The 17,245-nt window shown below is 45.2% G+C and overlaps 1 protein-coding gene across 1 annotated transcript in view; it reads right to left on the bottom strand.

Moving 5' to 3' along the window:
• LOC146338379 (adhesion G-protein coupled receptor G4-like) overlaps positions 1-12,498 on the bottom strand; it is a gene marked incomplete at its 3' end in the record, with an annotated part of 28,932 nt that extends 16,434 nt beyond the window's left edge. Inside the window, exons 1-3 of the mRNA XM_084813270.1 lie at positions 12,303-12,498; positions 8,239-8,346; positions 1,392-2,015 (exon numbers count right to left, since the gene is read on the bottom strand). Of these exons, the coding sequence (XP_084669396.1) occupies positions 1,392-2,015; positions 8,239-8,332 (718 nt within the window). The remainder of the gene's footprint in view (positions 1-1,391; positions 2,016-8,238; positions 8,347-12,302) is intronic.
• Positions 12,499-17,245: the final 4,747 nt, after the last annotated feature.

Below are 17,245 nucleotides of genomic sequence, written 5' to 3'. Positions count from 1 at the left end.
AATAAACTTTACAGCCCTGCCACCCACCAGGATCTGGAAAATTCCGCTTTAGTCACAGTTTTAACAAACAGAAAAGTGGGTGGAGAAGCAAGGTTTGACCTGTTCTCAGAAAGAAATGCCCTGCTAAATGAATGACCCTTAGAAGAGATTGTCTTCAGCACTGTATGTTGTTTAAAATGGCAGGTATGGAAACTGGAGGCGACTCATAAGAACATAAGAAGAGCCCTGCTGGATCAGACCAAGGGTCCATCTAGTCCAGCATTCTGTTCACACAGTGGCCAACCACAGTGGCCCATGGGAAACCCATAAGCAGGACATAGTGCAACAGAACCCTCCCGCCCATGTTCCCCAGCAACTGATGTACATAGGCTCACTGCCTCTGGTACTGTAGGTAACACATAGCCATCAAGACTAGTAGCCGCTGATAGCCTTTTCCTCCAGGAATTTCTCCAACCCCCTTTTAAAGTCATCCAAATTGGTGGCCACCACTACATCCTGTGGTAGCGAGTTCCATAGTTTAATTATGCACTGCATGAAGAAGTACTTCCTTTATCTGTCCTGAATCTCCCCCAAATCAGCTTCATGGGATGACCCCATTGGGTTCTAGTATTTTGAGAGAGGGAGAGAAATGTCTCCCTATCCACTTTCTCCACACCATGCATCATTTTGTACACTTCTATCATGTCTCCGCTTACCATCCTTTTCCCCATGCTAAACAATCCCAGCTGTTGTAACCTTCCCTCATAGGAGAGATGCTCCAGCCCCTTGATCATTTGAGTTGCCCTTTTCTGAACTTTTTCCTGCTCTACAATATGATTTTTTAGGTGTGGTTACCAGAACTGGACACAGTATTCCAAGTGTGGTCCTACCATAGATTTGCATAGGAGCAGTATGATATTGGCAGTTTAATTCTCAATTCCTTGTCTAATTATGCGTAACATGGAATTTGCCTCATCTACAAACCTGATTGCAGGGACAGGAAACCCCAGCCCACAGGCCACATCCAACCCTCCTGGGGTCTCAATCCAGTCCTCTGGTGTTCCTGAGATGATCACGCTCCTTTCCCCAGGTCCCCACTCCCTTTCCCCTGACCACTGATTATCCACTTATAGTTGGGTGGTTTCCTGGCTTTTGTGCAGGCTTTTCCCCATTCCAAAACGTTGAAATGCCACTCTCGGGGCTCGGTTACTGGCAGTACGAGCCTTAAGCTAAAATGTACTGGTATTTTTCTCTTGTTTGTGTTTTGGGCCCCACCCTCTTTTTCCTTTGGTCCCACCCACCACTGGAATGTGGCCCCAAGAGCATCCCTGAAAGTGAATTTGGCCCTCGAGCTGGAAGAGGGCCAAATCCCCACCTCTACTTTATCAGCGTAGGTGTCGCACGACACTCACCGCATCGTTGGTCCCGGGCGGAGTCAATTCTTACTTCATTCAAGGACCAGTACTTGCCCTGCCAGCTCACGACATTCCCCTCATCACAGTTTGCCATCTGCTGCTGGTCTCTCACGTGGTCCCACATTTGGAAATAGTGCAGAATGCCGACGAAGGAGGAAAGCAGGACAAAGTGTCCGTTGTGGTTCTTGTGCAGGTGTCCCATTACCAAAGTCCCTTTGGGCTTCAGACATTTGTGACTGGTATTATGGAGAGTTACATTTTTCACCTTGTTTCCATTGTGAAAGAGCTCAAACAGGCCCCTGTGGCCATCCCATACACAGCATACTTGGTGCATCTTATAGGGCAAGAAATCCTTTCCCAGCTCGGTCTGAGTGCCCAAAAGGAAGATCTGCAGGATAGACTTATTGACAGAGAGGGCCAACTCCACATCTCCGATGTGCATGGAAGGGCTGCTGACATCATAGGAAAACGGCGTCCAAGTACCAATGCTTTCTTCTGTCTTGTTCAGATCAATACACACAGTAAACATGCACAGTTCGGGGATATCATGACCAGCCAAGGAAGCGTATCTGCTTGTTCGTCCCAATAAAACCAGTTGTTTCCCTTTCAGAGATTCTGTTTCTGTTTTTAATATATGCGTACAAGCAAGAGAAATAAGAGAAAAGAATGGTATCATTTTTCATTCAATCGATCGATTTATTATGTAGCTGATGGCCACTGCAACCATCAATTGAACTCTGATTTTTAAAATATTAGAGAACATAAGAAGAAAAGTAAATAAATTAAAATATATGAAAATGTTAATAAAACACAAACAAAGTGAACATCTGAAAACAACAGATACGTCGTTTTGTTGAGGCCCGCCTGGCTCCAACTGTTATCTTTCTGGTGCCAGGTGAAGACTTTTCTTTTCCCAGGTATTTGGCAGCATGTGATGCATTTTAATTGATCCTGGGTTTGTTTTATGGTTTGGCTGATTGCTCAAAGTTGTTTTTAGATATACTGTATGTTGTCTGTGTATATTGTCTGTGTGTGTTTTAATGTTTTTAAATTTTGCATATTGTATTTTTAATGATTTTCATCCTTGTAAACCGCCCAGAGAGCTTCAGCTACAGGGTGGTACAGAAATGATGGTGATGGCAACAACAACACTCTTTACCCCCTCAGCAGTCATAAAAATGTTCAGATGGTCTATTGCAGGGATGCTGCCTGGGAATGATGGGTCTTGCAGTCCAACCCATCTGGAGGACACCAGCTTGGGAGAAGGCTCCCTTATTAGGGTCCACCTAACATGTTTATCATTGTCATTAAAGATAATGCTTTGAAAGGGGAAATGCTGAGCAACACTTTATTGCTCTAAGCTCAAAGCTGTTTTCCTGACCAATTTCTCCCAATCCCTCCATTACCACGCCCATGCCAGCCCTGCCCAGAGGGCATCATAAATCCCCTGGCCGCGTTGCCAGGCTGTAAATCTTACTAGGTTATTTGCAGTTCACACAGAAGTTTGCGAACACTGGGGATTTTGCAGAAGCAGCCTATGCATATCCCACCAATTCCAAGAAGAGGTGAGCCCCGAATGACGGATTGGCAACAGGGGCGTGTTGCTTTTTCACCTAAACCCCTGTTGTATGTAAACATTGTTTGATTTTCGTGTGACGCATTGCAAGCGGCTGCCTTCATGATTAGCAGAAGTCGCTGAATGTCAAGGGTTGGCATCATCATTAAACCCAGGGTCCCACTGTGGATTTTCATATCTCAGAGTCTGTGTAGCATCCTCTTTAGCGTCAAAGGGGGAATAGAGGAAGTTGCAGAAGACTGATACTATACAGCTGCCATGCAGATATCGCGCCTTTCCTGGAACATAGGAAAGTGCCTTATACCAAGTCAGACTATTGGTCCACCTAGCCCAGTTAGAGATGTTGGAGGAATCCGCTTAGGGGGTGGAGTTCCGTGAGCTTCCCTCAGTTTGGAACCATGGACTTCGGTCCATTTTCCGCTAACTGGCCCAACATAGTCTGTAGCGAGTCAGGCCAGATAGGGAATTTTCCACGTTTTTCCGATTTGTGCACATGACCTCCGACATTTGTGCAAATGCCTGTCATTTGTGCAAATTATGCAAAGTACAGCTGCAAATTACACAAATTACAGCCGCAATTTGCAGAAATCTCTATTTGTGCAAATTGCAGCCCAACAAAAAAAATTCAGGGAAAACCTGCAGTTCATCTCACAAATGCAAGCTGAGTCAGGCAGGCAATAGAACTCCATCAAGCCCCAAAAGGGCCAGATTTCCAAGCAATGGACATCCCTAAGCCCAGTATTGTCTCCTCTGACTGGCAGCAAGGTCTCAGGCAGAGAGAGCTTTTCCCCCATCACCTGCTACCTGACCCTTTTCATTGGAGATGCCAGAGATTGAACCTGGAACCTTCTGCATACAATAGGAGTTATCATAATCCAAAACATTTGGAGGGCATCAGGTTTGCCTGTCCTGAAATTACTGCCCATTAATTTCATTGGATGATCCCAAGTTCTAGAGAGGGAGAAAAACTTCTCTCTGTTTGCTTTCTCCACAACATGCTTCATTTGATAAATCTCTTTCATCCCCCAGCCTCCCTGTTTAGTCATCTGGGTTTGGCCCACACACATGAAGCTGTCTTCATGTCAAACCAGGTCAAACCATCAGTCCATCAATCAAAGTATTTTCCACACTGACTGGCAGCAGCACTCTAAAATCTGAGGCAAAGAAGGGCCTTTCCCATCATCAGCTCCCTGAGACCTTTTTAACTAGAGATACCAGGGATTGAACTGGGGACTTCTGCATGCAAAGCCGGCTCTCCCGTGCAGTCCTTCCCCTTGAATTCCATGACTCGGCCCCACCCTTCGTCTTCAGAGATTCTGCTCCACATTACTCATGTACATCCAGCCCTTTGCAGGCGTGGAAACTTGCTTTTCCTTCTTACACAAATGTGGAGGCTCTCAAGATGCTGGATTTTGCAGCATCAAAGTACCAAAGTCCATGTTTTCCCCTGCGCTGGGGCAGAATGGCAGGCGTTCACCCCATGCTTCTTGGAAGTAAGAGGGCACAATACACAGGGCGTGGGAAGTGTGCTGTAGGGTAGTCCAGCTGCAGCTTTAATGAAGGCTCTGGGCACAATGCCCCATGCAGAGAGCTCCCCTCCTCCGTACAGAGGTAGAGGGTGTACAGCGGGTGTTGGCTACTGCTGTCACTGTTCAAACTGCCTGACCAAACAGTGATGGCACTAGGAGCTGCTGTAGCTACACACCCCAGAAGAAGGAGCAGCTCAGTGCCATCTACCTCTATACAGATGGGGAGGTGGAAGAGGAGCCAAGGGGCATCAAGGAGAGGTCTCTCCACCGGGGCCTCAGCAACTGCCCAAGAATGCCCACCACTGGTGCCACCTCTGATGGGGGCAACAGTGTCATTATGAGTTAGCAAATGCCAATGATTTAATGCAGCTAAACCCTCGGCTCACACATGCCTAGCAGGGTAATTTTTGCTGACTGTGGTTCCAGCCAGATAATGCTAAAGCACAGTTGGGCAACTCAGCTGCATTTGCATCAGCTTAGTTTACAGCAGCCTTCCCTAACCCAAGGCCCTCCAAATCTTTTGGACTACAGTTTCCATCTTCTCTTACCATTGGTCGGGGCAGATGGGAGTTGTAGTCTGAAACATCTGGAGGGTGCCAGGTTGGACAAGGTTGGTTTACAGCAGCCTGGTGCCCTCCAGATTTATTTATTTATCGTATGGCACATTTACATCGCATTACAATAAAAACATAGAGCATAATGAATATGAAAAGTGAAATGTAAAATATAGACAGGAATATTACAAACATATGTCTACGTTACAGATATAGTTTTTTACTTCAGTTGTCACAGCCAGGAAATCAGCAAAGTCTCCACTGTAGGCTCGGTTTTGACACTCTGTCACTATATGTTGGATAGTTTGTTTTTCAGCCCCACAGTCACAATTTGATGATGTTGTTTTGCCCCATTTATAAAGGGCATCTGCACATCTACCATGACCCATGCGAATTCGGTTCAAGGTTGTCCATATCGCACGGGGCTGGTCAAATCCAGGTGGTTTTTCCAAGATGTAGGGGAAGCTTCGGCATTGTGGAGGGCAGTTTCCTAGCCAATGTTATTTCCACGTGTTGTGGATATTAAAATCATCTTCTAGAAGAGCTTTAGTGGTAGAAATGGCTGGATGTCTTGATCTTAACCTGTTTCGCTCCAAGTAGGTTATATCATTTAATATGCCCTCCAGAAGTTTTGGACTACATCTCCTATCATAGTTCACCGTTGGCTATGCTGGCTAGGGCTGATGGAAACTGTAGGCCAAAACATCTAAGAACATGAGAACAGAAGAAGAGCCATGCTGGATCAGACCAAGGGTCCATCTAGTCCAGCATTCTGTTCCCACAGTGGCCAACCAACTGTCGACCAGGAACCCTCAAGCAGGGCATGAGTGCAACAGCACCCTCCTACCCATGTTCCCCGGCAACTGGTGTACATAGGCATACAGCCCCTGATACTGGAGGTAGCATATAGCCACCAGGACTAGTAGCCATTGATAGCCTCCTCCTCCAGGAATTTGTCCAACCCGCCTTTAAAGCCATCCACATTGGTGGCCATCACTACATCCTGTGGTAGTGAGTTCCACAGTTTGACTATGCACTGTGTGAAGAAGGACTTCCTTTTATCTGTCCTGAATCTCTTACCAATCAGCTTCATAGGATGACCCCACTGGGTTCAAGTATTTTGAAAGCGTGAGAAAAATGTCTCCCTATCCACATTCTCCACCCCATGCATAATTTTGTAGACCTCTATCATGTCTCTCCTTACCCTCTTTTTTTCCAAGCTAAACAATCCCAGCTGTTGTACCCTTCTCTCATAGGGGAGATGCTCCAGCCCATTGATAATTTTAGTTGCTCTTTTCTGCACCTTTTCCAGCTCTACAATTTCTTTTTTTAGGTGACCAGAACTGGACACAGTATTCCAAGTGGATGGCCACAAGTTGCGCATCCCTGCTATAGCTGCCTTCCCCAAACTGGTGCTGTCCAGATGTTTTGGACTTCAACTCCCATCAGTCTCAGACAGCATGGCTGATCCTCCCAAGAATTCTGGGAGTTGTAGTCCAAAATTTCTGGAGGGCACCAGGCTGGGAAAGGCTGTGCTGTAGGATTCCATTCTAGTAGTTCCATCCTTGTTACACCTTGAATTCTCTTTGTGGGTCCAGTCTGTCTGCCAGAACAACTCACATGGCTTGGAAAGGACTTTAAACCTCTGCAGTTTTCCCCCTGAAGTTATTGGCCCAGAGCTAGACTCTTCTTGGAAGTGAGTAATGAAAGTTAGCCTCAGCACCCCAGTTTTATCTCAAGCTAGGTCAGAACAGCCAAGAGCAAACCGCCTTCCCCAGAACGTGATCGGAGACAACAGCAGCGTGATGCTGTGGTGCTTTATGAAAAAAGGAAAGCCAAAGTGGGGAAATGTTTGAAAATTCTCGACAGTAAGCCGCTTCTTCCAGCTTCAGAGGAAGTCCAGAGTTCAAAGCCCATAACTCAGAAATAGGCTTTTGAAGTTATACAACAAGTAGGCTCAACTTTGCCGGTGCAAGTTATTTTCATATTGGCTAGGAAACAGAGATGTGATGTGCAGATATGCTGTGGTGGGTGGGTGTCTCCAACACTAAAGCAGATCTTTGCTCATCATAAATCATCATTGATTTAATGACCAGCCATTAAATCAAGGGTGTGGAGATACTCAGGCTTGTGGGCCAAATCTGCCCCTCCTGGGGTCCCAATCCGGCCTTCTGCAGGTTCCCCAGAATCCATGCACCCTTTTGCTGGCCACAACCCTTTCCCCTGAACACTGATCATTTGGGTGATTTTCAGGCATTTGCATGTTTTTTCTCCCCATTCTAAAAAGTTGAAATGCCTTCTAAGGCTTCATTGTTGGCAATAACTGTTCTAAGCTAAAATGTGCTGGTATGTTTTGTACTCTGTCCCCACCCCTTTTGCCTTTAGCCCCACCCACCACTGGAACACGGCCCCCAAGAGCGTCTCTGAAATTGGATTTGGCCCGCAGCCTGAAAGAGGTTAATCACCCCTGTATTAAATGAAAGCACAAATGGAAAGGCCTTCTTATGTCACCTCTGGAAGACACTTGGAATAGATTCAGATATTCTGCAGTATGTGGTACAGTCCGCATGGACTGAAACATTTCAAATTGCAAGGAGGGGGTCATACATTTGAGGGGCTCTTTGTGTCAAAATCTTCCTGCACATGGAAAGCTAGTGTGTCAAGGCATATTAGTTTTTCATATGAAGGGATCAGTTTGATTTTTTTTACATGTGGGAGCATTCAGCTGTAGAAACTCTCACCTATGTCCCAAAGTGGTGTAATCCATGGGCACTGTACTATAGGTTAGGTCTCAAGAACCATGAATGGAGTTCTGTTCGTGGAACATAGCTTTAAAGCTGATCCTGAAGTTTGAGGGATGTGGGATTTCAGCTTGAAGGGGAATTGGTGGAGAATGAAGACTTCCTGCTTTGCACAGGAGGGAAAGACTCCAACTGTGTTTGCTTCCCTGAACATTTGAAATTGGCCCCTCAGGTTTAAGCTTTGGAAAACCTCAATAATCCACGGAGCTAGTGACTGAGAAGCGACTTGACTTTTTTGTGCAAGGCCCACAAGGAGCTTGATTACAGAAGGCACGCCTTGAAATGAGCACACATCTGAATTTGTAGGCAAATAAACAATGACTGGGTCTCTGCAAGAGGTGGCACACCCAGATTTGGCTCAGGTGTTGCCACTGAAGTTTATACCTGAGAGAGGGAACAAGGCCATGACAGCGAAGACCAGGCCACAAAGCATCTTGTGTGGAGAAATCCCGCTGACATTCCACCTTTGTTCTCTCATCCTCAAGATGTGGTCTGAAAGGCAGAAGATAATTTCATTGGGTACTTTCTAGAGAAGGAAAGCAAGGCACTCTGAAGCAGTGATGGGCTATGGTGTATCCGTTCCTGTATCTTACACAAGCAAAGCCCTCTATGACTTTCCTTCCTTTATCTCTCTGGTCTTATATGCCAATATATCCCTGCCTGTGACATTCAGTGATAGAGCACCTGCTTTGATCCTCAGCATCTCCAAGGAGGTCAGGATAAACTCAGTGCTGACAATACTGGGCTAGATGCATCAAGGCTCTGACTCAGGATAAGGCCGCTTCCTATATTGGGCCAGTCATTGTTTCTCAGCCTATCCTACCTTGCAGGGTTGTTGTGAGGATGAAAAGGGTAGGGGAAGAGAAGGACCATGTATGCCACAGACCATGAAGGAACATATATGCCACATGGAGCTCCTTGGAGCAAAGGTGGGATATAAATGCAGTATATAAATAAATTCTCCCTTCTTCAAAGACACTTCAAGCTGTTTGAAGTTCTGTCCTTCACAGCTGATAGAACTGTTGGAGGGGTGATTAATTCAAACTGGGAGAAGTGTGGGTAGATGGGTTCTTGGAGATTCATATTAATTATTTAACTTATTTAACTAATTAGGCAATTATTTAATCAGCAGGCCTCTAGTGGCACACCCAGCTTTCTCACAGTGCACCAGGACACCATTTAGAATGGCAGCTATAGTTGTGATATAGTCCTCCAGCACATGTAATAGTATTCCTTTTAATCTTTGACCCTTACTCCTATCCCTTCTGAGTTTTACTGGCACATTCATTCTCTCTCCCCACCCCAGTTGGAAAGTCTTTGTTTGATTTTTTCAGAAGGGACAAAATAATCCTGTTAACCCAAAACATACAGCAAAGAATCCAGGGCTATCCCAGTTGTTGCAATTCTCATGCTTACAGAGCCATAAGAATGACTTTTATGGGTATGGCCGATGCTTACAGCCTTTTATTCAAGAGTTTGCACTCCAGTGACTAATGAAGCAATAAAGGTTTTATGGCTCTGTTCATCTAATTCGAACATACCGTGCCTTTGTGTTTTGCCGACCTCTTATTGATCAGAATCAGAGCCGGCATCAAGGGCAGGCATAGTTGGGCACAGGCCAAGGGCCCACACCCAGCAGGGGCCCACTGACAAGAGCCCCCTGGACTTGCTCCTCCTCTTCACCATTGCAACTTACTTGTTCACCCGCCTCTTGCTCTGGCCCAGACAATGGTGGTGGTGAGAAGGTGGTGAGAAGGCAGATGCCACGGCCTCCTTGCTCACTCTGCCTGCCAAGCAAGCAAGTGGGAGCAATGGTGAGAGAGAGGAGGAGGAGCCATAGCAGATGGGGATCATGGCGGTGAGAAGGGAGACCTCACTGAGGCTCATTGGTGGTGTCTTGCCTATGAACCATCAAAAACTTAGAGCCGAGACTGATCATAAGATCCTTTAGATCCAAGCAAAGCATCAACTAGTCCTGCAGCCACCTTTGTTACCAGTCTGTGATCTGGGCCCATGTCAGAAACTGGGGTTCCATAGTCGTGTCTTCTTCTCCTCATCTTGCTTCCATTATGCAGTGAGCAGATGCATGGCCGCAGAACTTGCACAAGACAGGCTAGGTTTGCATTTCCTTTTCACATTTGCTGCCGTTAGGTTGAAACTTGCAAGGCACCTCCATAAAGAATTGGTAGGCGCAGTTTTTAAAAATGCCACCGTTTTATTGGAGTGGTCCTAACTCGGTAGTACAGAGTGCCTGCTTTACATGCAAAGGTTCCACGGTCAACTTTGGCATCACCCGGTAGGGCTGGGAAAGACTCCTGTCTGAAACTCCAGAGAGCTTCTGCCAGCACAGACAGTATTGAGCAAGATGGACCAACGGTCTGGCTTGATACAGGAACAGAGGAAACTGCCTTCCACTGAGTCGGACCCTTCATCTGATTCCGTGGACGCTGACTGGGCGGGTTCACACTGCGAATAAGCCGCAGTGAGTTGATTGTTCGCTGAACAACCCACAGTACCCCCAACAGACAACTGGGCTTGCGGTGGTTTGTTCTCTTCCTCCTTCCCCCTTAGTCATCCAGCCAGCTCCGGCACATACCTCAGGCACCTTTGCGGCAGAACCCTTGTCTCCTCGTCCCAGCCCCCTCCCTGATATGATTGCTACCCCTTTTCACTCACCACCTTTTTTGTTCTTGGTGCTTTGGGAATACGCAAATGTCTTCATAATTCAGGGAATTATTTTTCCCTGTTCTTTTGCAAGTGCGCAATAGTGCACTTTTACCTGTCCAATATGTGTAGATTTGCCCGGTCAATTCCTTGTATGTTTCAGCTGCCAAAGGGAGTGTGGAAGTGGAGTAGGTAACGTATAAGGACATTGATAAGACAAGGCTGCATATGGGCTAATTTGCACACCGTTGCAAAGGACCAGGGGAGAAATAATAGTAAGAGAAAGGAGGGACCCAGAAGCGCAATTCAGAAGCACTAAAAATGGTGGGGAGTTGGACGGAGTAAGTGCATCAAGGTGGGGGGCACAATATCTCTTCCTTGGCAATGTGATCCTCTCACTTTTCAGTGCTGAACTGACACTTCTCAGTGTCCCCTTCCCATTCAACACTTCCCCAAGTCTCCAGCTAGTCCAGAAATAGGTGTTATTTGTCCCCACACACACACTTTTTTTTTGCAGCTCCTTTTCGGAGCATGTACTGCAGGTGTACAAATTTCCCTGCAAATTTCCCCTCCATTTACTCCCCAGTCATTAAATTTGTGCAAGTATTCTTGACAGTAAAATTTCCCTCTGTGTACTTCCCAGCCTTCAATCTGAGCAAATTTCCCCTCCATTTACTCCCCAGTCATTAAATTTGTGCAAGTATTCTTGACAGTAAAAAAAAAAAAAAAACCTTAGAGGGTGGCTGAACAGGGTGGAACAAATGGGGCACCCACATCAGCAGTACTTACAGTGCCCCTGTCCCTATGGGGCTCCATTTACTCCATCCCATGCAGCCGACTTCTCAGGGTTTGGTGTGTTTTTTAACTGCACACATCTACTGAAACACAGTGCTTCTGAATTCTGTTACTGGGTCCATCCTTTTATTTACTATGATTTCTCCCCCAGTCTATCATAAGTGTGGGGAAATTAGCCTATATGCAGTCTCGTCTTGTCAGTTTCCTCATACCTTACCCACTTGCTTCAAGACTCCCTTTGACAGTTGAAACATACAAGGAAATTAACCGGGCAAATCTACACATATCAGACAGCTAAAAGTACACTCTTATGCACTTGTGAAAGAACAAGGGAAATAATAATAATTTAAAAAATACGACCTCATCTGTGCAATTTTGAGGTACCAAAAAAGATCTAAAGGTGGTGAACGAGTAACAGTCCTTCCAAATTGCTGTTTGGGCATTGGCGGAGGGGCAGTCACTGGCCAGGGAGGCTGGAGATGGCACTGGCAAGATCGTGAAGAGTGGCATGGGCTTTTTTGCCACTCTTGCCAAGCAGCTCTGTAGCCAATCCCAGCAACCCATGATGAAATCACTCTCTCCTGGGTTAGGATGACATGACAACCCACCAAGGGTATGAACAACCCTACAACAAGCCATGGGTTCTCAGGGTGGCTTGTTTGAAAAATTAAGCCATCCTGTGGAGAGGGCACGACAACCCACCATGACTGGCTGCCCATGCTGGGCTGCCGTGTCGTGTGAACTCAGTCAGTGGTAGTGGCTCTCCCAGGTTTCAGGCAGGAGTTTTCCAGCCCTATCGAGAGTTGCCAAGGAATGTGAGGCAGCTTCCTACTCTGTCAAGGTTAGAACATAAGAATAACAGCAGGTTTGCATGTCAACATCTTTCTTAACCAACACATGTTTAATTCACATACTTATTTATTTTTAAAATGAAGTCATTACAAGTTGCTTTGCCACACGAACAAGCAAACAAATGAATGAAACCTTACCTGACAGAGACGCAACTAATAAAATCTGTCATCAAAGTTTGCCCAATCTAGTCCATTTTCCTTGCAGTCCAATACAATCTCTTGCTGCTGAAAATGAAAAGATCTGTTGCGGGATGCTTTCAGTGCTCAGGTGTCATAAACAGGACCATCCTGATCTTCTGAAGTGCTTCTCCTTAAAAGTTTCTTGGAGCTCTGCAACAGCTGGCAGAAAATCAGCCCTGCCTACCTGTTCTTTTATGACCCTCCTTGTAATGTATTGCCTTTCCTCTTACATGGACACCTCATTTTTTTCTGTTTATGGGCAGTGCTTGATATGTTCTCTGCATTAAAAAGAACACATTCTGTGCAAAACTATTTATTTATTGTATTTATTTATTGCATTTATATCCTGCCTTTTTTCCTCTTTCAAGGAACCCAAGGCGGCTTACATTCTCCTCCTCCTCCTCCTCTCCATTTTATCCTCACAACAACAATCCTGTGAGGTAGGTTAGGCTGAGAGTCTGTGACTGGCCCAAAGTCACCCAGTGAGCTTCATGGCCAAGTGGGGCCTAGAACCTGTATCTCCCGGCTCCCAGTCCAACACTCTCACCACTATATCACTCACCACTACAAAACTAACCTAAGTTCAACTGCAGTTGACATAATTGATCAGAGATACAGGAAAATTGATGTGCACAAAATCAGTGCTGGCTCCAGGTTTCGGGGGGGGGGGGGGCTCAGTCATGATGCCCTGAGTGACTTTCCCTTCCTCCCTGCATATGTGTATTTGCTCCCCATCTGCTTCTAAGTAGGATGACCACTTGGGAATCGGCAAAACAGAGGACAAAAGAGGACCCCTGTTGCATACATTTGCATGTGCTTATTTATACGAATAGATGCAAATTTAGAAATAATATTTATATATTTATTTTTAAGCTGCTTCTATAACACTTGATGTCACAGGATTTCCAAGTGGTTTACATAAAACATATACAATATATTATAACACACACACCCAATATAAAAACAGTCTAAATCAATAAATACCTTACAAACTTTGCAACAAAAGATGTACAACAGAACAGTGTTATGATCAATTACAAGTCAGGGAAAGCCTGAATGAACAAATGTGTTTTTCAATTGAAATAGGAATATGGTACATCACAGTGCAGAAGACTGTGGTGACCTGTGTGTCTTGTTCAGTCTACTGTTGATGGGCAACTTCAAGGCTCAGCTCTTCCTTCTGATGTTTCTTTATCTTTTTACCTGACCACATGGGCTGTGCAGCCCTTCAAATAAAGGATGCCTTCAAAATAGAGGACAGTCCTTTGAATAGAGGACTGTAAAAGAGGACACATGGCCACCCTACCTGGTGGCCACAGAACTCTTTGTTGGTTTTGCTGCAACAGACTATCATGGCTCTGGAAGTTCTTTAAATGGTGTTGCTCTACTGACCAACCACTAGGTCAGTAGAAGAGGAAAGCCTTGCCCTAGGGAAGAAGAGGAAAGCCTTTTGCAAGCGATCAGTTCAGGCCTCTGGCAAGAGTGAGTAAGGAGAGGAGGAGGAGGAGAGAGAAGGCAGTGTAAAAAAGAAAGGGAAAAGAGGGATGTCCGTGAGAGAAAGAGACAGGGAAAGAGAGAGAGAGAGAGAGAGAGAGAGAGAGAGAGAGAGAGAGAAAGGGGATATAAGAAAGATAGAAAAATGGGTGGTAGAGAAATAAGGTGATGGGGAAAGAGAGAGAAAGGGGGTGGCAGGAAGAGAGAGAAAAAGGTGGGACCACTTTATCCTGAGCCCATGCACAACTGACTTCAGCCCTGCCAACTGTTGGCATGCAGCACCCAGCAGACTGCATCTGAGGGAATCCAATCAACAACAACAGCAGCAGCAGTTTTGCAACTCTGTTTTTTTCTTATGCTCTCTGCTTGCATATTTGTAAATAAAGCAAATATTAGAAAAATGCCATAAGTCTCTTCCATCAAAGAAACCAAACCTGGCTATCTCTGGTCCTGGAACTTCTCACAACTTGAGAAAGTAGAGAGTGCAGAACAATATTCAGAAAGTATACATTTTTTGCCTGGGGATTTGCTTTGTTTGCATTTTCTTCTAATTTCTCAAATGGATGGGAGTCCGTTGTTTGCATTGGGCCTCCAAATTAAATTGGGGGCACAAGAAAGGTCACACATGCATGCATAAATGTACGAGGGAGCTATTAACTATAGAAGCATAAGGGGTAATGTTCTTGCAGTGTATTTGGAAAAACAAACTACAGTGGATGATGAGGAGGAGGATGTCCGTCCGTCTATCTATCAGTGCCATAGCTCCAAGACCATGAAACCTAGAAACCTGAAACTTGGCATGCATACTAAGAGGACCCTAGGGGTGTGCACGTCTGGATTATGTGGGGGGGTTAATGCGCTGATTAATTTTAATTAATTTAAATGTGTCCATGTGGTTGAAAACTGGAGTATCAATGGCAGTCACTAGATGGCAGATGTCCCTAACCAATGCATAGTTTTGCAGTCAATACAGTTTGAAGGGAGGGGAGATTAGTAGTCTAAGGAAGCAGAGTTATGTGCCTGCCTCCTCCCCCACCCCCCGCTATGGGGCAGCCCTCTGTGAGTACACCCCTCCTGAGGGGGCTAAAGGGGTACACCATGGCAGGGGCCGTGCTTAGGGATGCTAACAGGCATGGGTTCACTCAGATGGGCTGACAGCTGAGTAACTTTGCCTGAAGGCTTTGCTGTATCCAATTAAAGGCTATTCCAACCAGTGAGAAGCCAGGTCCATTCGCTAGTATACAACAAACAAGTTCAATCGACAAGTATCTTTGTACTTGCTTAGTTTATATTATCATCACTGTAATTTATTTTCCCAGCTATATTGTGACAATGCTATTATGCTGTGACAAAATTGTGATGCTACAATATTGCTGGCTTTGCTTTTACAGTTATTAACTTCCTAGTACATTATTTAATTTATTTATTTATTTCATTTCTATACCGCCCAATAGCCGAAGCTCTCTGGGCGAGTCCATTTCTTGTGCCCCCAGTTTCTTATCAATGTTCACCTCTTTCTCCCCTCTTTTTCATTTGGTGCTCCAAAATAGAGCATCAGTTATCATTCTTTCCCTGTTGTTACATTTCATTCAAGTCTTGCAATCATTTTGCCAGATCTGTCTGTTGAGCAATTATTAATTCTCGCCATCTAACCATACCCATGAAGTTGGCATCCTTCATCTCAAGTGGCAAGAATTTCAAGGCAATCTTAGCACATATCCGTTGTCTTTCAAAAAGAGAGAGTACTGGGGGGGGGGGGTTGGGGGTGAAAACCCATGTATTTGTTGAACTGCAAAGTAGAAAGCCAGCTGTTTGCAATCTGTGCAGACCTCAACATCAAATACTGCAAGTTTTTAACCCTGAGGAACAACCATGTCACTTAACAAGCACGTCACTTACAGTAGCACTGCATGAAATATGATTGCAAGAACACCTATGGGACAGTGCCTGTGATGTCACTGGTGGTGACAAAGTCCCCCTCTGCCTCTATCCTATCTCCAGCTTTTAGTGAACATTTTTAAATGTCCATAAAACAATTCAAAAATGCCCTTCCTCTCCAAAAAGCCACAGCCACAATAATCTGCTCAAATTATTTTATTTATTTATTTATTACATTTATATCTCGCCTTTTTTCCTCTTTAAGGAACCCGAGGCGGTGTACATAAACCTCCTCCTCTACATTTTATCCTCACAACAACAACCCTGTGAGGTAGGCTGGGCTGAGAGGCAGTGACTGGCCCAAAGTCACCCAGTGAGCTTCCATGGCCAAGTAGGGACTAGAACTCGGATCTCCCGAGTCCCAGTCCAACACTCTAGCCACTACACCACGCTGGCAAAATTATAGGTATTTTGCTAGCAGGATATATTAGCATTGAGTTTTCAAAGCCTTTCTTGTAATCATGAGGGCTAGAAGCTTGAATTTCTTTCTTTTGTTAAAAACAAAAGCTTGATTCTCAGGAACTATAGAAAAGCTTCCAATTCCTCAAGTGTTCATATTACTCTAAATTCAAGCAGACACTTGAGCCGGCTGCTGAATTGTTCACTTCTCCAGAATCAACAAATCTGATAGTTCTGACCTCTGATTGCCAACCTTTAGAGCAATAGAGCATTTAACAACCATGGAAATACCAATGATAAGTAACATATTAGATCATAAAACCTAATCCTACCAGAAAGCTATAACAAAGATTAGATTAGTGTAATAAAATCAAGAGGGATGGAGTGGCAAAAGGAAGAGTGTTGCAAAGGACAATCTCTTCAGCATCTCTAGAGTCACCATGTATTTCTTTTTCCTGACAAGACTTGTGCCTTTCACTGCTACACAGCACAGAAATTCCAAGCAGCAGAATCCTTTTCTCAGCATGGACATACAGTAATGGGGAAAGCTGCACCAGTTGAATTCCTGCCTGCCATCCAGGTCGTGCATCTCCCAATGGGCAAATATGATTCCAGTGAGCCTCAGCTGGGGGAAACCCAGCTACATATGCTGCAGAGTGAATCAGTGGTGTACTACAACTCCCAGCATGCATTTCCTGACACCCACACCCATGCACTGCTAAATACAGCTCTGGGGGCAGGGGGGAAGGATGGGCAGTTTTAGTGCCATAGGGTGCTAAAATGGTCAAGAGCCAGTGTGGTGCAGTGGTTAGAGTACTGGACTGGGACTCGGGAAATCCAGGTTCCAGTCCCCACTCAGCCATAAAGCTCCCTGGGTGATGTTGGGGCAGTCACTGAGTCTCAGCTCAACCTACCTCACAGGGTTATTGTGAGGATAAAATGGAGAGAAGGATCACGTACACTGCCTTGGGCTCTTTGCATGAGGAAAAAAGGAAGGATATAAATGAAATAAATAAACTAAATAAATAAATTTAGCCCGTTCTCTATATTTTAGCAGGAGATGCCTTGGA

The sequence above is a fragment of the Heloderma suspectum genome, chromosome 9 (assembly GCF_057233095.1).
Source record: "Heloderma suspectum isolate Gila_16-S chromosome 9, 16-S_ref, whole genome shotgun sequence".
Taxonomy (NCBI): Eukaryota; Metazoa; Chordata; class Lepidosauria; order Squamata; family Helodermatidae; genus Heloderma; species Heloderma suspectum.
The sequence above is the reverse complement of the archived record's forward strand: the minus strand, read 5'-3'. Positions and strand labels throughout refer to the sequence as shown.